The sequence below is a fragment of the Narcine bancroftii genome, chromosome 4, assembly GCF_036971445.1.
Source record: "Narcine bancroftii isolate sNarBan1 chromosome 4, sNarBan1.hap1, whole genome shotgun sequence".
NCBI classification, from domain to species: Eukaryota; Metazoa; Chordata; class Chondrichthyes; order Torpediniformes; family Narcinidae; genus Narcine; species Narcine bancroftii.
Window position 1 is genome coordinate 221,178,191 of NC_091472.1, and position 22,719 is coordinate 221,200,909.

At 38.0% G+C, this 22,719-nt stretch overlaps 2 protein-coding genes across 4 annotated transcripts in view; one reads left to right on the forward strand and one right to left on the reverse strand.

Annotated features, from left to right (window-relative positions):
- bmpr2b (bone morphogenetic protein receptor, type II b (serine/threonine kinase)) overlaps positions 1 to 22,719 on the reverse strand; it is a 306,159-nt gene that overhangs the window by 156,783 nt on the left and 126,657 nt on the right. For all 3 annotated transcript variants that reach the window (XR_011356387.1, XR_011356386.1, XM_069933992.1), the window contains one exon: positions 22,116 to 22,289. Coding sequence is in view for 1 of the 3 variants with exons in the window: in XM_069933992.1 (XP_069790093.1) it covers positions 22,116 to 22,289 (174 nt within the window). In the remaining 2 variants the exon portion in view is untranslated. The remainder of the gene's footprint in view (positions 1 to 22,115; positions 22,290 to 22,719) is intronic.
- Positions 9,814 to 14,813, forward strand: LOC138760244 (uncharacterized). Its single transcript, XM_069930574.1, has 2 exons — positions 9,814 to 10,890; positions 12,873 to 14,813. Exons 1-2 carry the CDS (start codon positions 9,814 to 9,816, stop codon positions 13,317 to 13,319), a joined length of 1,524 nt encoding a protein of 507 aa, XP_069786675.1. The 3' UTR covers positions 13,320 to 14,813.

Consider the following 22,719-nt stretch of genomic DNA (forward strand, 5'->3'; position numbering starts at 1 on the left):
ACCCTTTTTATCCATACCATCCTGTAATATTTGATTCATAGATGAAATATAACCCTTCTCTGGTACCTTCATAAGAAAAGTCTCAAATTTAGTCATTTTTGGTAAAATCATATCTCCACCAAACATTTTACCAAAGATCTAATTTGATAATAAAGAAATAATGAGTTCTTATCAATACCAAAATCTTCCCTCATCTGATTAAAAGATAAAAACTTCCCCTCTTTAAAACAATCTCCCAAATTTTTCACACCTTTAAATCTCCAATGTAATAAACTTTGATTATGTATTGAAAAAGAAATAAGTTGATTATTAAACAACGGAGTCAAAGCCAATAATTTACCCCTAGAGCCTATCATTTTATTTTTCTTTATCCATAACTTCATTAAATGTTTTAGTATAGGCACATTATATTGTTGTAACAAATTTATATTCCACCTAAACAAAAATTGATGTATTTCAAATTCAGAAATACTTGCCATCTCAATGTGGGCAGTTTTAGGTTCATCCTTATCTTTTATTTCCAAAATTAACAAAAAATTTAATAATGAGACAGAGACTAAGAATTTGGGTCCAATTCAGGAAATCTTTTGGATTTTTGTTCATTAGTCCGATTCCGTCTAATCGTCTTTTTCAGCCCTCCATTTTAGATGCAGGTTATGAAGAATGGAATTGGCTTGGGATTAAAAGCTTTAAAAATCTTTTTATCAACAAAATGGTGCATCTTTTTGTTTTGTAATTCTTTATTTATCGCACTATGAACCATATCAACCAATAAATTTACAGATGCATCTCTTTTAATATTCACAGTGACATTTTCTCTTTTTTTCCCCCATCCCTCCCTTCCCCTTTCCCACCCCCCCTCCAAAAACAGTAAATATTGGACATATAAAATACAATAAAACAATATCTTAATACAAAAGGAATACAAACAAAAAAGACGTATCATCTACTTATTCACATTAAATCTGATCGTGTTTATCTTCTTATCATTTTAGGTGCTGGTGGTCCTAGGCCTGCTCTTTGTTATGTTCCATATATGGTTCCCAGGTTTTTTCAATCATTGTAATTTTGTCCTTTAAATTATATGTGATTTTTTTTCCAATGGGATACACTTAAACTTGGTTATATTTTCACTTCTTTTCCGCCTCTTCACCACCTACATTCCTTTTTTCATTACTATTTATTAAGTTTGCCTTTTTAATCTCAATATATGACAATGCATTTAAGACATGAAATACCCCAACAATCCCCACAAGCAATAACCCTTTAATCCAAATGAACCTCCACTCCTTGGATTGCCTCTTGTCCCTTGACGGCACCCACAACTCCCCTTTCCATTCGGTTTGCGAACTTACTCACAAGCGTCAACCAATTTCGCAGTGACCATTATTCTCCCCCCCCAGCCCCCACCAGAGAACACTATTTTCCTATACTTATAGCAAAGCTCTCTCTCTTTTTTTCCTTCTTCCTCTTCTCTTATCCATCTTTAAATCTTTATATATACATTATCTTTACTTTATATTTTTACATATTTTTGTATATTTTCTTGCCGGTCATCCTTCTTGTCACTCCTCCTCTCCTCTCTTCTATCTTGCAAATGTTCAGCAAATTCTTGGACTTTCTTTGGGTCCGAGAACAGTCTATTCCATTCCCCAGGAATGAATACTTTGAGTATTGTTGGATGTCTTAATATAAAGTTATACCCTTTCTTCCATAAGATTGTTTTTGCCATGTTGAATTCCTTCCTCTTCTTCAAAAGTTCAAAGCTTATGTCCGGGTAAAAAAATATTTTTTGTCCCTTATATTCCAACGGCTTATTGTCTTCTCTAACCTTCTTTCTTGCCTGCTCCAGTATGTTTTCTCTTGTCATATATCTTAGAAATTTTACCAATATGGATCTCGGTTTTTGATGTGGTGGAGCTTTCGATTTCTATTTCTTCATGTGAACCTGTCATTCCCAGCAGCTTCAGGATCCATCCTTTTATAAATTCCTTCATATCTGACCCTTTTTTGCCTTCTTTCAGGCCCACTATTTTTATGTTGTTTTGCCTACTGTAGTTTTCCAATACGTCAATTTTTTGTGACAATAAATCTTGTGTCTCTTAAATTTTTTTTTCGCTCTCTTCCAACTTCCCTCTTAAATCATTTATCTCCATTTCTACAGCAGCTTCTCGTTCTTCTACATTTTCTACTCTTTTCCCTATTTCAGTCATGGCCAACTCTAAGCTTTGCATTTTGTCTTCAGCTCTTTTCATTTTCCTTTTGATTGAACTAAATTCTAATGATAGCCATTTTTTAAATGACGTTGTTCTTCGAAAAAGGCTTTATCTAAACTTTGTCCTTCTATTTTACCTTCTTCTTTCCTTTGAAATTCTTGGTCTTCTTCCTCCTCTTCTTCTGTGTATGTATCTATGTCTGTGTCATCTTCTCTTCTCTGTATCTGTATATCTTCATCCTTCTCTGGTGAGCTGCTTCTGTATCCTTGCTGGGCCTCTAGCTGCTGTGTCTCCTGTTGTTAGGCCTCCTGCTGCAGGTCGACCCGTTGCTGGGTCTCCTGCCACAGGTTGTCCCCCTGTCGGTCACCCCGTTGCTGCTCACCCTCTTCCAGCCCTTCATTCTCTTTCTCACCAATCTTCTTTTCTTCTTTCTTGTTTACTTCCCCCAGCTGATACAGGGCATCTCTCAGCTGGCCATTCCTCAGCTGTTCCCCCTCCCGTCGGCGTTAATCTTTTCTTTTACTTGCGCACCTTTTCTTGGCTCTGAGAGCCATTTTTGGAGTCCGCCAGTCGGGAGGACACCGTTCCTCTGGGGATTCACCAACACCGGAGATTAGCCACTCCTCTCCACAGTGGTTCTCTGCTCCGACGTGCAGGTAAGGCCTTTTTCTTTCTTCTCCAGTGATTTTCCTTCTTCCTTTTTCTCTGTTATTACTTTTTCTCTTTTGGGTACCATCTTCTGTCTGTTCCCTGTAACTTTATCTTTCTCTTCCTGTAATTTATGTTTATTGAGCTCTGCTTTTTCACACTTTTTTTTCCTTTTCTCTGGAGAGGGCTGTTTCCACCTGACCAGCCACTACTCCATCACGTGACTCCCCCCAAAATGGTGCATCTTTACAACAATTGATGGTGGAATTTAATTTACGAAATAGACATTTTTTTTTAGCTATTACCAAATTAGACTTTTTATTAAATCTAAACTTCCACGTCTTCCTGATCTGAATTTTAAAGATGAACTTTTTGAACTACATTTTGTATAATATCTGCTTTATATTATAAAATATTGAATATTAAGACAGTTTCCTAAATTAAGATCAAAACTGAATGGGAGAATGATCTTAATTTATTCTTCTCAGAGGAAGATTGGTTCACAGAAATTCTAGACCTTATCAATAATTCTTCACTGTGTGTTAGACACAGTTTGATTCAATTTAAAGTGGTACATAGTGTATACTTTTCTAAAGTTAAACTCTCTGAATTTATCCTGATTTCAATCCATTCTATGATAAAAATAAAATTTTTGAAGCCTCTTTGATACACATATTTTGGTCATCTCCCAAATTAAGAAAATTTTAGACAAAACCTTTTTGGATATCTTCAGGATCAATCTGTTAATAGCAATATTTGGTTTCTCCAAGGATGAGAATATAAATTTAACATCAAATCAAAGAAAACTTTTAGCATTTTCTACATTGCTGGCCAGAAGAGAAATCCCATTGGAAAGATTATTTTCCACCTTCCCACTTGTAATGGTTATAGAATACCATGTCCTTTTTGAGTCTAGAGAAAATTAGACATAATGTCAGGAAAATTAAGGTCACATTTGAATAATTAAGAATCATGGATGCAGTAGATTGGTGTGCTTTGCTGAACCTCAAGAGGTTGCTGCTCAATTCCAAGGCTGCTAATAATATTAATTCAACTTTGTTTAGTAGGAGGGGTTAGAGCAACTTTTTTTTTTCATTTAGTCAGTCTTTTTTCTTCTGGGACAATAAGCACTTCTAGGTTTGATTGTGATTTCAAATCCAACATTAATGTATAATGTGATAATCAATATAAATATATAATGTATTTGGTTCTTTGAGAACCTATTATGTGTATTTTCGATTAAACTCAAAAATATTTTAAATAAAATGCAGTTCTGTTTCTTGCTGCAGGAGGCAAATGAAAAACATGGAAAATATGACCACATGGTAACATTTTCCAACTCTGACAAAAGCCAGAAATCTAAAACATAAACTCTCTCACTCAGTTGCCATTGTATCTAATGCTAGCAATGTTTTTGTCAAAATTTAAGACTCCCAATATTTGCAATCTTTTACCTTAATATGGTATACAAGTTTGAAATGCAGATTTTCAAGCAACCAAATTGAACATAATGATCATACAAAAAAAGTCTAGTGCTGTGTAGTCATTTCTTATTTTAGGGACATTTGATAAGATAATGAAAGGCTCTTAAATTTCATGGCACCTCCTAACTTCCAAAATTAACATAATCATGTTCTCTGCCATCAATGGTTGTTCATTAGATATAGGCTATCCAAATCAATCAATAAAGCTAAAAACCTGGGAAGTTGAAGTGAGCAGTGTCAAGGAGCATTTATTGTTCACCAGCAAACTAATAATTAATTTAGAGTCCATATCTATTGCAGCATTATAATCCAGAAGTCATTCAGTTCATTATAATTCTGTTCATCAAGCTCAACAACCAATACCTCCATCATTGTTTCACTGCCTCAGCTTCAACCTGTACATCCTACAGCATACAAAGCTAAAACTTCATATATACTGTATCTCTCTCCCTGCGGCTTCTGCCACTGTGATGGGCAGAGATAGGAAAGACTCTTCAAGTCACATATTTGTTAATCAAACATAAATTATTGTACTTTAATCATGATTATTATGTAAAAATGGCATTTGTGACAATGGAAATATTTTTCTTCGGAAATGTGAAAAATAAATGTACCACTTATAATCCAAAAGTAAGACTACCTTATCACAGTCTTGCTTGAATGAACACCAACTCAATTATTTGGAGAATAGAGAAACACAAAATCTGCAGATGCTGGAATCTTTAGCAAACAATTAGCTGCTGCAGAGGCAGCATTCGTGGATAGAAATAGTTGGTCAACATTTTGAATCGGGACCCTTTATTGGGACAAAAGTGGGAAAAAGAGATATCAACTACATCAAGGGGTGGAAGAGGGGCTAAAAAGTAATAGCTTATTTGACAAAAGTGAGAGAGGTGGAGATACAGGTAAAGGGAGAGACCACTGGAAGGGGGATATTAGACAGAAAAGTAAGAATGGGAGTAATATTTGGACATTTAGTATTTCTTGCCCTTCTCCATGAACATGACTGCATAAATTAAATCAAATCATTCTATTTATCCTTTGTATAATTTGACAGAAATCATTTTAATTTCTAAAGCAGCAAACTGCATATTAATTTAGTAAGTTACAGAGTCCATGTATATTGTAGCATTTTTTTTAAATAACAATGGTTCATGTAGATTGAAGCTGATTTAAACGTAGGTAATAAATTACTGTGATACAATGTGAATGCCAAATCTAGCAGACTCTATTTCAGATAACTATCACTACTGTGAAAGGTACATTTCTCATGATTCACAGCAAAGTGAAGCTTAGCATGTAGGAATAGGAACTAATTCAAATGATTGCATAGCTTAAAAAAGTGAGGAAGGAGAGCTCCGTATTTCTGGATCACTGGGACAATTTCTGGGGAAGGTGGGACCTGTACAAGCTGAACATGTTGCATTGAATTGGAACAGATCTGACATACATCGAGGGGCTAGGGTAGGTTGCAACTATTGGGACTGCAAGGAAGAGTTTAAACTAATATGGCTGAATAAAGGACACAGAGCAGGAATATATTCTGGGTGAGGAAGTCAAAAATTAGAAGGAAAACCAATCAATTCAGTAGATTCACCATATTCAGCTCATAATATCTTATAACAATATCCAAGTTATAGCTTCCACGAGATTGAAAACTTTGCAAAGTGGTGCTGCAGATAGTGTAGTGTGAAAAATTATGTAATGGAAGATTTAAACCGTGATTTTTACTTTTGCAGCCTTTGCTTCTGGAAGGCTGAGAACCTGCTTGTTTTTAGAATCAGCAAACATAAGCTAAATTCCACCGAGGGGCCAGAGATGCAGTTATCTGAAGAAAGGACATCTGTGTACCAAGAACATTTAATCTTCCTGCTTGTTTTGGTCACAGACTGTCAGAGGCCTAGCCTTGATGCAAAATAAACCATTGTATTCAAAGTGATAAGCTGAAAATTATGTTATTCGATAGAAGCCTAGCATGCTAGTTTGCTCGCTTATCTTTCTTGCTGTGCTGGGAGTAGGTGCTTGGGTAAGCAATTTTTGGGTAATATAAGCCATGGTCCCGCTGCTAAAGTTTGAGACTCTCCGAGAGGTGGCAACATCTCTCAGCAAGAAGAAGAAATTCTAGAGTCCAGCCAACGTCCCGGTCGGGGGAGGTGGAGAAGCTGCTACCGGCACCCTGACAACCTACTACAAGTGTGCAGTCGTTGCCTCGCTTCGGCAGTTGGGACCAGTCCAGGCATTGATAAGTATAGTTGGGAAGGGCTTGCATATTGTAGTTTGAAATCAGTTTTTGAATTTGTAATAAACATTTGTATAAACTGAACTGCTCTCGGTGTCTGCATCTATTTTCTTTCGGTAGCTCAATGAGGAAAGCTTGAAGCATAGAGCATCTACTGGAAGGAGAACGAAAGAACTCCTAAATTATCCTTTACTCCCTATCACCAGACCAGACAGTATTCTTTCTCAACTTCACCCCAACTCAACAAGAAACTGAAGAGCCCAAAGGTTAACAAGACCTTTGGAATAGACAGGATTCCTACTTAAATTCTCAGACTGCTAGAGAGGAACTTGAGACAAACAGCCTCATTTCCCATATCTAAGTATGCTGGCACTGTAATCATGAATATCAAGAAAGGAGTAAAAAAAATTGTGTTAACTACAGGGGGATTCCTTGCTATCAACTAAAGGGAAGCTCACTGTAAGGGTTCCCTGAACTATTTCCTCCTACTGGCTGAAAACTTTCCTCTATCACATGGTGGCTTCCATGCATCAATTCACAACAGACATAAACTTTGCTGTGCAAAACTTGCAAGAAAAATTCAGAGTAGAATCAAATGCAGAACATGGCTTATTTTGTCCTTTTTTTTCCAAACTTTATTTATAATTTTCAAAATGTTATCAAACGATACATAAAAATAGAAATCAAAATAAACTAAAACTAACCCCAGCACACCCAACCCCCACCAAACCCCACAAGGGGAGCAAAAAAAAGTACTAAAAACCCATAAAATACCTTAAGATATTATTAAGCCCATACATTTCAAAGGCAAGCACATCTGAACAAAAAAATTATAATTATCATACAAATTATTTGTTATTTTTTCCATATAAATACAGGATCTCAATTCATTATGCCAGCGAACTATATTCACTTCAACATCATCCTTCCAAGAAATCGCCACACATTTACGCGCAATAGCCAATGCTAAACGTAAAAAAGCGATCTGAAACTTATCCAACCCCAAATCATTAAATAAACCAGTATAACCTAACAAAAAATTTTTTGGATCTAATAAAAATTTAATCTTAAACAATTTTTGAAGAAAATCTAAGAAATTCATTTATCTACTAGATGACATTGTGATTCTAATCAACAAACCTAATCCCATTTCAGAAAGGTCAAGCAAGACTGTCATTGCTGCAAAACATATTTCAATCTTTTGCTAGAGTAGAGCTAATCTACAGGATGAATGGGAAACTATTTAACCAATGTTGCCTCCACTTCTAAATCATTTACTCAAATTTTACTTTTCAAATTATAGTATATACAGATGACATTTGTGTACACACATAATGGGGGTCTCGCTATAAGTCATCATTATCTCATGCACTGAAAAGACTCACATTAAACATTGGTAAACCCAAGGTCCACTATCATTTTCTCCTGCTGTACAGCAATGCAGCTCAACAGCAAAGTACGATAGTGCTTTCTCCTATCTGATTAGGATGGTCTCAATGAACACAATCCAGTCCCAGGCAGAATGTCTCTGGAACAGCTTTTGTATTGTCATTCCCTACACCTAATAGGCATTTTCCTCCAAGGGGTCACAGAGCTAATTAAGTACCAGAAGCAAGGAGAGCAGGGTGGAGCTAAAACTGACAGAAGTGGAGTAGGAATGGAAGCCACAGGATTCATCATTCACCTTGCTTCATCCTCACCTCATTTCTATTTTCAACAAAATTCCATGCAGGAGTGATTTATAATTTCTTCATGATTTGCATCAATTTTCTGTTTTTTTCCAGAATACAATTTTGCAAGTTTCTGATGATTGCTACTTCCTTCTGTTTTCCTTGCAGATCATTTGTTTGAATAGTGACTTTATCTGGTTTCATCAAGAGCTGCAAGAACTATTTTTCAGTACACTAAAATGCTAGAGAAATCAGCAGGTCATGAGCCTTCTTCGAGTGCCAAAGATCAGGCAGATATATGAATAAAAAGGTTGGGAGGTGGGGTGGGGGGGGGGTTTGGGGGAAAGGGGTTCACAAAGGGGTGAAACGCACACTAACAGGTAAGAGGTAATAGGCGGATACAGGTGGGAAGGTAGAAGAGAAAGAAGCTGAGGTGATGGGGAGAGGTCTAAGAAAGATAGTTCTTTTTAGGGAGCTGGAAAATGGGAGAGAGAGGGATGAGGGAAAGAGGCACCAGGAGGGGAGGGAGGTTCGTAAAAATTGGAGGTCGATACTGATGCTGTCTATTTGGAGACTACCGAGTCACAATATAAGGTGTTGTTCCTCCAATTTGCGGGTGGCCTCGACTTGGCAGTTCATGAGCCATGGACAGACATGTCATTGTAGCCATAGGGTGTGTAATTTAAGTGGTTAGCCACTGAGGGTTTTTTCGCTGTTGCAAGAACTGTTGTGTTTCTTTTCATGCTTATCAAAAATTCAAAGGATGGGAGTGGGATTTGGACTGTTAACATGATATCTGCATAATCAAGCTACAGTTATTAGAATATAACAATTAGTATATTTTAATATGTTTTGAAAGATCTTATCTGGCCTGAAAACTGTCAATAAATTATTTAGAATATTTATCTCCAAATATGAGTCATTCACAAACAGCATGCTATTACTATGCAAAGCATTTTAATTAAAGCATCATAGAAGGCCTAGTGAAACGGATGGAGGAAAGATAATTCTATTATCCATTTCTCTGTTCCCTCAAGTCACCCTCCCCCACCATAAATCCAAAGAACAGAAAAGCAAGCAAAACAAGAACCATTCATGAACTGGGCTTTGGCAACAGAGAAAGCAGTGAATTAATAATGCCAACTCTTGTTTAACTCCCGCCCATCTCCTTTTTATGAGCAAGACAGCCTTCTACCTTGCCAGGCAGCAATAAACACACATTACAGATGATTAATGAGGGGCCTGATGAGGGCTGGCATTTTGTTTCATTCCACTTCCTTCAAGAACAGAGAGACCCTTGCCAAGCCCTGTCTGCTCAGCTCTGCTCACGTGATATGAAATGCCTCTGGGAATCATTTCTGCAAATACAGCTGAATAGCAGTTAAACCTCGCCTTGCAGGGGTATATCAGTTAACGCGCAGCTGTTGTTGATAACACCCTGCGGGGGGCCCCAGCCTGAGCGCTGAGTTTTTAAGTCTCAGTGCAGCAGTTTTCTTTCCTTTTTCTCCCTTTGTTTTTTTTTCTACCTGCTTTGAAGTTCAATTATCTGCTGATAAATGGATCAGTTCAATCTTAAATTTGTGGAGGAAGATACGAGGGCCTTGGCAGCCTCTTTGTCTTCGATTACTACCTCTTTTAAGCAGGAAAAGGAGCCTGATCTAGACAACAATGAAGACTGCCTATTGACAAAGGAAGAGGGCAAAGTCTGGACTGCCAAACACTGTATGGAGGAGAAGGGGCTGCTAGCTTTACAAGATAGTGGGATTCCATACAACACCAAAAAAGCAACAGCCTGGGGTGTCAGAGTTTGGGACGAATGGGGCAAAACTCGCAACAGTTACATTATGGAGCAGGGTGTCCAGCGCAATGAGCTTTTCCTTTATGTGCCTGAACTCTGCTATGAAATCACCCAGGATGAACTTAATTTCTGGTTATGCAGGTTTGTGCTTGAAGTACGGAGACAAGATGGTTCAGAATACCCACCCAACTCTCTCCGCCTCCTCTGCTGCTCAATCCTGCGGCACCTACGGGAGAATTGTAGGCGATCAGATATTGATTTCTTCAATAAACTGAAACCAGACTTTGCTGAGTTTCGGGCCACCCTTGATAATCGGATGAAGCAGCTGCAACGGTTGGGCATTGGGATAGTAAGGAAACAGGCTCAGCCATATACAGAAGATGATGAAGAAAGACTGTGGCAGGTGGTCTTCCACCTCCAAGATGCAAAAAGCTACAGTTATGCTGCCTACTTCTATGTCTGCAAAGTTTTTGCCCTCTGTGCAGCCAAGGACCATCATAAATTAATAGTTGATCAGTTTGAATTTGGATGCGACATGATCAGTGAGTACGTGGAGTTTACTGGCAGACCAAGTAATCCTCAAGATAGCCACGACAAGTTGAAAATTGTTCGGACAAGACAATATGCCGATTCTCCAAATCCAAGATGTATTGTTTCCCTGCTGCGACGCTACCTCATGATGATTCCCCGTGAAGGCCCATTCTACCGTCGTCCTGTGCCTGGTACCATGCAGTTCTCGGAACAAGCAATTGGAGTTCACACTTTGGAAAGATATTCCAAAGAAATATGTGAAGCTGCGGGAATTTCAGGGCACCACACAGGGCATTCCGGAAGGGTAAGAAATAAGAAATATTTTAACACTATCATTTTGGAGTAATTCTAATACCTCCTGCAATCATTTTAATTCTGACACTTGAAAATATAAATATTACTATGGCTGAGGATTTGGGGATAAATAGTGCTGCCTCAGTATGTAAGCCATATGTATGATATATTTGATCTCTTCAAATGCTACAATGTCCATAGAGCATAGAGTCAGAGATGGCCTGCATCTTATCAATCTCTGAGTGGTTAATTCTATAATCCAAGCAATCCATCACCCAAAGCTGTTTTTTTAATATAAGTGAGGATATGGCCAGACTTCCACACTACCCGTTCTTATGTTTCTTCAGATGTACAAAGATAATTGATGGAACCTGCATCCAAGCCTCTCTGACAAAAAAAGATCATGGCATTGGTGGAATTCAAATGCTTTAACCTGGACAAAATCATCACTGTTGCATTCAATTTTCTACTGATGTGGTACTGATGTGGTATTTTGTTGCAAGAAATGAGGCTACTTAGCTAGGGTATAACACGATTGTGAAAATGTGCTTTGAGAATCTGCACTGCATGAAGATGTCTCACATACACATGACTACATCTTATTGCTTAAATTTCATGATAATTGCTTATTGATGCTTCACAAACACAGAACTAGTTCCTAGTACCTCAGAAGCAAAGTATTACATTTTGGTGCCCCAGACGGAACATTCGGCTGCTTAGGATCCCTAGCAGACTGAGAATTACAATTTGATACTGAATATTCTTTCACCATAAGCATGTCACTGTCACATGGACAATGTAATTATCTAATGATACTCCAATATATTTATTCAGAATCATTATAATCTCTGCTCCTATTTAACATGTGACTTTATTATCAAGGTGACCCTTTGTGCTCCTTGTCACAAGTTTTGATAGGTAATTTCACTGATGGAAATCAATAGACATTTTTGATAGTTTAGTGGACAAAAGAAACCTTTGCAAAATCTGAGTGGAAGTGAACACAGACAAGCATTATAAGTCATAGCAAGATCATCAAGAAATTGGTTATTCTCCACAATTAAAATCATGTACATATTCTAAATAAAGATGCTACTCAAAATGAAATGTTCTTTAAAAATTGCCAATTAAACTGACAAATTTCACGAGAAGATTGATTGGCAACTATATATGAGTTTATATTATCAGCATTAATTGTTAAAATGGTATTTCAATGGACTTCAAAAGGATTTATCAGGAATTGGATCATTAAGCTCACCAGTCCTCCCCTCAACCTCACCATTTCTTTCATCACTCCTTCAATCCAGAGAGAGATCAAATCAACTTAAGTGTGATAATTTTCTGAGTTTCTGTGGTAAAGAAATTTCTCCCTCAGTACAGTACAGTACAGTACAGGAAACAGATGAACTGCAAGTCAACCGGCATCAGTGGGGGAAAAATAGTCAAGTTTTCGAGGCAAAACTCTTTATCTGGTCCTACTGAAGAATTTTGGCTTGAAACATTGACCATTCTTTTTCTTCTACTGATACTGCTTGACCCATTGAGTTTCTCTGCCAGATTGTGTTTGGCTTCAGACTCCAGCTTTGCTCTTGATTTTACATCCTTTTTAATTAATGAAGAGTATGTTCCTGTTTCCAGATTGAACTTGTCTCTGGTGCTTATGTTATATTATTTTTATAAATTCATATCCAATTAATTCTGGGGACATTTTGCCCTGCCATTTTCCCTCTGTTTTCCATGCTATCACTAAGTTCCAATGCTTAAGTACTTGGATGAATCATCCAAGCACAAATTTATATATTGGAGATGTCCATCTATTGACTCAATTGACATAACTAAGGATCCAATATGCATGTCAGTGCTAGAGCTTGTGGATTGTGATCTTGTGATGGAATTATGATGGCTGTTTAGCTGATTTAGTTTTGCCTATTGTTCTTCTATGGTGTTCCATTCTGGTTTAACTGATCTTTGCTTGTATGTGTGCATGTATAGGTCAGCAGTGCAACAACCTTGTACAATCGAGGCTTTGATGAGCAATCAATTAAAGAACGAACAGGGCCTATAGGCAGTTTGGCAAAGGGCTATAGGAGAGCTTCTCCTGCTCAAATGAAGGCCATGTCAGACTGCTTGCAACCTCCCAATCCTCTCAAAAAGATTTCAGCATGTTCACCCTCATCATCAACATCATCTGAAGATCACAGTTCTTCTCAGGATGAAGGTCCAAGCAACATCATCATCATCTCTGAAGATGGAACTGATCACTCACAAGAAATTACAACTATATTTAGCAGGCCTGAGATTTCAATCACAGAACAGGATGGTGTTCTAAAAATTGAAATACCACCTAGAATTTCCCCATTAATGCCCTCATCTTCACTTCATGCAATTACAAAATTAAAAATAGTGAAAGGGGACATTGCATTAGAACTAAATTTGTAACAGTAAATTTATTAACTGTAAATTCTGTGTTCACTGGTGTTCAGTTTAGATTATATGCTCTAACATTGGCCTTTGCTGCTTCTGGGAAAATGAACTGATCTATGAATCAATGCCCAACAATTTTGATGATCAGCACATACAAGCTTGCTCTATTATCAACCCCATCAGCCACTCATCTACAGAACATCAAGAATGGGTGTTGCTTTATGTAATTTCTCTTATATTTTGAGTGACTCTTGTGTGCAGGTCAAGTAATAAACTGTTTAATCTCCACAATATTGAACAATGAGTGCTAGCAAACTATTGAAATGGGAAGAAAGTTTCCACTGCTGAGAACAATTCTGTCCTCGTACAATGCCAAAATTTCCTTTCTCGCTGCACTGAGTAGTTAGTGATCATTTAGTGGATGGTAACCAAGGGCAGGTTTCCCGACCCAAGACATTAAACTTATTTGAGAGCAATCAAGTGCTGCAGATCTCAAAAGCATCCTGCTTGCAGAGTTACTGAGATCCAGAGATCTGAATGCTTCTTTTATGATGCCACTGCCGATCAACTTTAGCAAGAATTTGCTCATTAAAATGTTACCATGTATATAGTACTTTGGTTGCTGCATTAAATCACTGTTTAATTCTGATTCATTGCCAGCACAACTGAGCTTGATCTGAAGCTCATCTGTCTGTCCAAGACTCCAAATCATGGAGCAAGCAAGTTGATCACTTTCAATTTTGAATCCCAAATTTCAAACTGTCTCTTGTCCTGCTGGTCATTAAGGTCTACCAAGTAATTCATCTGAATAATTTTAACTCTGTTCAGCTTTGCACACAATTCTCTGAATAAAATCAGGCAAATCAGCACTAATTTATCATTTTCACTATTGAAACCATATGATGCCTAAAGGTAAACAATTCCACATGAAGTCAGTGATGATTATTTGTGCAAAATAAAAATTCCTCAACTTTGAATCTAACAAGGGGCTATTTGTTGGGACGGTATAGAAATGGTTTTGTTCTGCTTCTATCCTGCATCCTGCTTATCCTTGGGCCATTTAGTGAGACAAGGGAAATTTTATTCTGCAGTTATTCTCTACTGTAACTGGTTTTAGTATTTTAGATACTAGCATTTTCATGATCTAATAAATTTAATGTGGAATTAAAACAATCAAAAATAGTGCCATAAAACTGGTTTAGAACTAAGGTTGATGACAGAGAATGAGTTCACCGTGAAAGCTTGGCACCATAAATTAAAATTAGATTGTTATTGAAGTAAATCAATATTGCTCTACCTATTTTGAGTAGCCAACAAACAATTATCAAAAGTAAAACACAATTTCCTTCCATTTCTAGCACTGTTCTGGCTGAAAACCTCATTTACATAACAGACTTACCTTTACATAGAGATTTATCACATAAATAAAAGAGTTCCATGTAAAATTAGGTTTTATTTTGAAACATGATGTATGAACACTGTCTTCTGCTTGGGAATAATAAATGATTATGGACCTCAACAGTTGTGGGATTATTTACTATCACTATAAATGGGAGGTGGTCTATAGGAACACACTGAGGAATTAGTATTTTTGGTTACAATGTATTTGAGAAAGAAGAAAATGAGGTGGGAAGAGAGTTGGTTTCAGTAGTAATCAAATATACAATTTCTACTCCCAAAAAAGAGGTATTACACATAAAGGTTTAAAGTAGGGGTGGACAACCTTTTTGCAAAAACTCATATTCCACCTTAAGTATTCCCTATTCCATGTGCTCTGTGATAAGTAAGGGATTGCTTAAGGTGGTATGTGAGTGGAAAGAAAAAGATTGAAAACCACTGTTTTAATTGTACCTAATTGACTCATTAGTGCACGGTTTCATAACTCCAAAGAAAATGGGCCAATGTCATTTTTTCTCAAGCAAAATATTTCAGTTACAATTGGGTCTAGAGCAGTGGTTCTCAATCTTCCCTTCCCACTCATATATCACTTAAAGTAATCCCTTACTAATCACAAAGCACTTATGGCATAGGGATTATTTAAAGCACAATGTGAGTTTTTTTTAAAAAGGTTGCCCACCCCTGGTTTAAGAAATCTTTGTTGAAGAAAATCTTGTTGGCCAATCTTGCTGGCATATAAGAGAAAAACTGCAGTTAAATTTCAGAAAGTTTCAAGAATTATTCTAAAGTTGTAATTTTTGGATCCTCTAATTACTACACAAGGAAAGTGTAGACAGTGATTCCTGAAATTATAAAAGAAGGCATTTTTGATCAGTATACTTTCAGTGCACGGTTGAAAGAAGCAATGCTAGATTTTATTCAGTAATTACAAATCATTTGCAGAAAAGGGAATGGAATAATAAAAATAAAATATAATCAAATAACAAGGTATTTTTGGAAAGCACGAAGGGAATCTGGCCCAGGTGGGCTTAGAAGCTTCAATAACAAGTAGACTTTGACAGTATATAAACTGCAGGTACAAGATAGATGGGCTGGATGGGCTAGAGTTCGTTAAATGTGTTCAAGATTGTTTTCTGAACAGGGAAGGAAGAGCAGCCAAAAATTGGAACTCTGGATGACAAAAAAAGTATGAAATTCAAAATATGACAGATAAAATAGACAAGAAATATCATATATAAAATATTAAGTTCATAATCCAGTTAAGAACTAAGATAAATAAAAAGGATTTCTGTAAAATAAAATGGGGAATAGGATAGCATAATAGATAAGCATATAATATAAAAGTGAATATAAAAAGGATTTTTTGATAAAAATTAGATGATTGGAAATGGTTACAGTAATAGAAAACAATACATAGGAACAAAACAAGTAGTGATTAATCTTATCCTCATGAGAAACACAAAAGCTACAATGCTGGAATCAGCAAATATTGGTTGAAATGGTCAGTCAACTTTTTGGATCTGGGCCCTTATCAAGACTAGAGTGAAGGGGGAAAGAATCAAGGGAATGGGCCCGGAGGTGACAGGACAGATGTAAGTGGAAAGATAGGTAGAAGAGACCACCAGAAGAAGGGGTTAAAGAAATGTTGGAGAGAGGGGGGAAAAATGTACAGAAGTAGGTAGAGACGTAAACAGTGGAACCAGATAGGGGTAGGGATTACCTAAATTCAATCTTGGTGCCTGGATTTAGGATTGTCCAAGATGGTCTGGCGGGATCGTCCAGTGAGGCTGTTTGGGTGGAATTGAGGGGTGAAGGAGGCATGAGGGTGCTAATAGGGGTGTATTACAGACCACCAAATGGGTCAACAAAACTAGAGGAACAAATGTGTAGAGAGATAACGTATATGTGTGAGAATCATAAGGATGTGATCATGGGAGATTTTAACTTCCCTCACATTGATTGGGATACCCATTCAGTTAAAGGGCTGGATGGGCTAGAGTTCGTTAAATGTGTTCAAGATTGTTTTCTGAATCAATTAGTAGAAGAACCGACTTGGGACAGTGTAATACTGGATCTCCTGTTAGGGAACGAGCTAGGTCAGGTATCAGACGTTAATGTTCGAAATCCAATTGGGTCTAGTGATCATAATTCTGTTAGTTTTAAGGTAATTTTAGGGAAGAGCAAGGAGGGGCCTAAAGTTGAGGTTCTGGATTGGAGAAGAGCAAATTTCGAAGGAATAAGAAGGGATTTGGGGAGTATTGAGTGGGACAGGATATTTTCAAGTGAGGGTGTAAATGAAAAATGGAGGATATTCAAAAAAGAAATTTTGAGGGTACAGAGTAGTTATGTCCCAGTGAGGATCAAAGGAAAGGCTGGAAGTCATAGGGAGGCTCGGTTTTCAAGGAATATTGGAAATTTAGTTAGGAGAAAAAGGGAGGTGTACCAGAGGTATAAAGAAGAGGGAGCTGACAATTTGAAGGAGGACTACAAGGAGTGTAGAAGGAATCTTAAGAAAAAAATTAGAAAGGCCAAAAAAAGGCATGAAGAGGCTTTGGCAGACAGAGTAAAAATAAATCCAAAGGGTTTCTATAAGTACATTAAAAGTAAAAGATTAGTGAGGGATAAAATTGGACCCCTTGTAGATAGTGAGGGTAGGCTGAGTGAGAAGTCAGAGGAAATGGGGGAAATTTTGAATGATTTCTTTGCCTTGGTATTCACTAGGAAAAAAAATATTGAACCAGTTGAGGAAAAGAAAAATAGTGGGGAGATAATGAAGCATATAAGGATAACCGAGGAGGTAGTGATGGCTGTGTTGAAAAAGATAAAGGTGGATAAATCTCCGGGACCGGACAAAATATTCCCAAGGACACTCAGGGAGGCTAGTGGACAGATAGTGGGGCCATTAACGGAGATATTTAGGATGTCACTGGCCACGGGGGTAGTGCCAAAGGATTGGAGGGTGGCGCATGTGGTTCCACTGTTTAAGAAAGGGTCTAAATGTATACCTGGGAATTATAGGCCCGTGAGTCTGACGTCTGTGGTGGGCAAGTTGATGGAAAGTGTTCGGAGGGGTGGTATTTACAAATATTTGGAGGTACAGGGATTGCTAGGGAGTAATCAGCATGGTTTTGTCAGGGGTAGATTATGCTTGACAAACCTGATTGAGTTTTTCGAGGTTACAAAAAAGGTTGATGAAGGGAAAGCTGTGGATGTTGTCTGTTTAGACTTTAGTAAAGCTTTTGACAAAGTTCCCCACAGGAGGTTAGGAAAAAAGGTGGAGGCATTAGGTATAAATGAGGAGGTAGTGAAATGGATTCAGCAATGGTTGGATGGGAGGTGTCAGAGAGTAGTGGTAGAAAATTGTTTGTCCATTTGGAAGCCAGTGACTAGTGGAGTTCCTCAGGGATCAGTCCTGGGTCCACTATTGTTTGTTATATATATTAACGATCTGGAAGTAGAGGTGGAGAATTGGATAAGCAAGTTTGCGGATGATACAAAGATTGGTGATGTTGTGGACAGTGAGGAAGATTACCGTAGATTAAAAGGTGATTTAGGAAGGCTGGAGGTGTGGGCTGAGAAATGGCTGATGGAATTTAATACAGATAAGTGTGAGGTGTTACATTTTGGAAAGGGGAATCTAAATAGGTCATATGCATTAAATGGTAGGCTATTGAGATGTGCAGAGCAACAAAGGGATTTAGGAGTTGTGCTAAATAGTACCCTCAAGACTGATACTCAGGAAGATGGTGTGGTGAAGAAGGCATTTGGAATGTTGGCCTTCATAAATTGGAGTACTGAATTCAAGAGTAGGGAGGTTATGATGAAATTGTACAAGGCATTGGTGAGGCCAAATTTGGAGTACTGTGTACAGTTTTGGTCACCAAATTATAGAAAAGATATAAACAAAATAGAGAGAGTGCAGAGAAGGTTCACGAGAATGTTGACAGGATTTCAAGGTTTGAGTTACAGGGAAAGGTTGTGCAGACTGGGGCTTTTTTCTCTGGAGTGTAGAAGATTGAGAGTGGACTTGATAGAGGTGTTTAAGATTTTAAAAGGGACAGACAGAGTAAACGTGGATAGGCTTTTTCAATTAAGAGTGGGGGAGATTCAAACTAGAGGGCATGGTTTAAGATTGAAGGGGGAAAATTATAAGGGGAACATGAGGGGAAATTTCTTTACGCAAAGGGTGGTAGGGATGTGGAATGAGCTTCCGACAGACGTGGTCAAGGTGGGATCATTGGTTACATTTAAGGAAAGACTGGATAGTTACATGGATAGGAGAGGACTGGAGGGGTATGGAGCGGGTGCTGGTCAGTGGGACTAGGAGGGTGGGGATTTGTTATGGCATGGACTAGTAGGGCCGAATTGGCCTGTTCTGTGCTGTAAGTGGTTATATGGTTATAATATAATGTGCTCTTCCTCAAGTTTACATTTGTCCTCAGCGTCAATGGATAAGGCAGAGGACAAAAATGTAATTGAACAAATGATTGGGAAAGTTGAAATAGTGACTACAGGAAGCTGAAGTTCAGATCCACAAATAGAGCATTAGTGTTCGACAAAATAGTAACCCAATCTGAATTTCGTCTCATCAATGTACAGGAGGCCATACAGAGTACACTGCATGCAAAGCCACAATAGATCTTCCAGGTGAGGCAGAGCTTTATATGCATATTTTCCCTCCATCTTCTTGTTCACCTCCATCAAGGGGAATATACAAGTCTTCTCCACACTCTCAGGCAGTGCATTGCAGATTCCAACTACCCCACAAATGAAAATGTTCTTTCTTAAATCCCTTCTATGCCTCTAACTCCTTATCCTAAACATTTGAATCTTTGCTCCTTTAGGTTCAGACAACTTTTTAACATCTCCAATATTCATTAGTCCTAACAGATTACATGGGGTAGAATTTGTTTAATCAAGTTCAGACTATTTTCTCAAGCAATATGTAGATGGTCCCACTAGAGAGGGGGCAACATCTGATCGCTTATTGGGAAATTAGGTTGGCCAAGTGACTTGGGTGAGCACTTTGGATCCAGCAACTGGAATTCTATAGATTTAAGATCATCTGGAATGAGATAGGACTGGTCCACATGTTAATGTCATAAATTAGTGCGAGGCTCATTTTGATTGCATTAGACAAAAACTCACAAAGGTTAATTGGGAGAGGCTTTAGAGTGAATTAGTCAAGATCCTACATCAAAGCCCAGAGAAAAGAGGAAATAAATACCAGCAAAAGGAGGGAAGGAGAACAGAGGCAAGTCGGCAATAAATGGAAACAAATGGGGGGGGGGGGGGGGAGCAGTAGGGGAGGGGACAGGAAGGGTGAACAAAGGGGGATAGAAAAATAACAGGATAGATAAATGTGTTTTGTTTACCTGAAATTTAAAAAGTCACTGTTCATGCTGTTGGGTTGTAATCTACCCAAGAGAAAAATTAAAAGTTGTTCCTCTGATTGGTGCTTACCCTTTGCATAGTAATGCAAAAGGCCAAGAATAGACAGGTCGATGTAGGAGTGGGAAGGAGAGTTAGAAAGGCATAAAATCAGAAGCTCAAGATGTTTATTGAAAATTGATTGCATGTTTGCCATGAAACAGTTGCTTTCATCAATATAAAGGAAGCCACACCATGACATCCGAATGCAGAGGATCAGGTTGGAAGAGGTGCAGGTGAAGACTGTTTAGGTCTCTAGATTAGGGTGAAGAGGGAGGTAAAGGAGTGGATATTACATTTCCTCCAATTAAAGGGGTATGTTCCCGGGATTGGGGATGAGTAGGTGGAGAGGAATGACCAGATCAAGCAGCTGAGCTGACAGTTGTATGTCATTTTAACTGTCTTTCCCATGCCTACACTGATCTGTCTGTCCTTGGACTTCTTCATTGCTACAGAGAGGCCAAAAGTAAACTAGATAATTTCATATTCTTCTTGAACAGTTTACAACCCAATGGAATAAACAATGAATTTTCCAATTACAGGCAACCCACACCTCTTCCCACAGACACACTTGCTCATCTATTTTTCTCCTCTTTTGTTCATTTTTTTGATCCCCTGCCCAACATCATTTCATCTAACCATCATCCCCTCCCTATCTAGTTTCATTATTTATCAGCCTCAACTGCAATATATTAGCAATTTTTCCCTTTCTTTCTCAGTCCTGATGCAGAGTCTTGACCTAACTTGTTCACTTAAACCTTTTGCCTTCAGACGCTGAGTGTCCCATTAAGATATTTCAGTGTTCTGTTTTTGAGCATGTGAATTATATGGTCTATCCATCAAAACAAAATTAATGTAGAAAGACAAGTAAGGGTAGCAAATCTTTTCCTCAAAGGATATGAGAACTTGATTTTTTTTTAACATACTGTATATTTCAGTGTATAAGTTGAGTCATGAAACCCAAAAAATTTCTCTAAAGGAGGGGTCAACTTATACACCAGTATACTTTTGAGACCTTAAATTTACCGAACAAAACAGACTGACGTCAATTTGGCGTATAAGTCGATGCTGGAAGCACCTCCCCACCGCTCCCCAACACCTTCCCACCGCTGGGCGCCACCATAATCAATCTTACCTGGGACCCTGAGGTCACCATCGATGCTCCTGCCTGGTAGGCCGAGGTTCCTGCTCCCGCCGAGAGCACAATGTCGGCGCTCCAGCTCCATGGGCTATCACCACTGCTGCCTGATAGACCAAGGTTTCTGCTCCCTCCGGAGCATGATGTCGGCTCCTTGGGCCATCACTGCTGTTGTCTGGTAGGCTGAGGGGTTTTTTTATTTACTTAATTTACAGCTTTGTTATTTACGATTGGGGTGCTTTAAAGATTTTTAGGTTGTTCCTGGGAGGCCCGAACAGCCCGAAAAATGGGTTATACTGTCATACAGCATGGAAACCATGTCCTCCATGTCCATGCCAATCATGAACTGCGAATGTGTATTAATTCCATTTACCAACTCTTGGTGTGTAACCTTGTATGCCTTGGCAATTCAGTATTTGTTTACAACTTAAATGTGAGAGTATCTGTCTCCACCACCACTCAAGCAGAGGATTCCATATTCTAATCATCCTCTGGATGAAAATGTTCTTCCTCGGACTCTTCGAAACTTCTCAACTCTTAGTTGAAATCTACACCCTCTTGTTCAGCTTGTGGTTCAAGCTTCTTCATTTAAAAGAAATATTGCCAGTCAATCCAAGCTTAATCAAACTAAACACACACAGCCTCTACGTGCAAAAATCCAATAGATAAAAGCAGCAGACCCCTTTAATCTGCATCTGTATTTGTTTTAAAACATACATTCCTAGTTCTTCCAGTTTTGACAAAGAATTAGCAAGATAAAACATGAATTGTGTTTCTCTCTGCCTAAAAGGGAATGCCTGAACTAATTACTTCCAGCTTATTCTATTTTTATTAAGTGCACTTACTGTGTGGTATTGTTTCTGTTGGATCCGGCAGTGGGATAAAATTCTCAGTAAAGTTGACGTTGCACATGTCGGTACTGCAACAGCAGAAGCGATATGTCCCATTCTGTCTGTGATTTGTCACCACACACTCTGGAGGGTGACACTCTTCCTTGTCTCCAAAGTGAGCCCAACAGCCTGATGCACAAACAAAAACAATCTGAGATGTTGAAAAGAGGTATCTGGCCAACCCATTAAAGACACGAGTTAAATGGCCAACTTTTTTCAATCAATTAAAGAATCATAAGTCAATGTGACTAAAGACAAGACTATTTAGAAATACAAAGTTAATACAAAATGCCAGGAGTACAATTGCTAATTTTTAGCCTTTAAACTTGATTTGTGTCAGGGAACAACATTTTGAGATGAACATTTTCCCAGGATACAAGAATGGACTAGAAAACCAGCAAACCAAAGCCTTTTTTTTTAATATTTTATTTAAAATTTTAAAGCCATAATACATATAGTTAATAAAATGATTAATACATAATATATAAGATTAGTAAATGTACATGCTATATAGCCCCCACCAAAAAAACCACTATCTTACCCTTTAATCAATGTAACC

Coding starts and splice junctions, on each gene's coding strand:
- LOC138760244 (XM_069930574.1), top strand. CDS start 9,814: ATGGATCAGTTCAATCTTAAATTTGTGGAGGAAGATACGAGGGCCTTG. Junction 10,891..12,872: donor ACACAGGGCATTCCGGAAGG/GTAAGAAATAAG, acceptor GTGCATGTATAG/GTCAGCAGTGCAACAACCTT.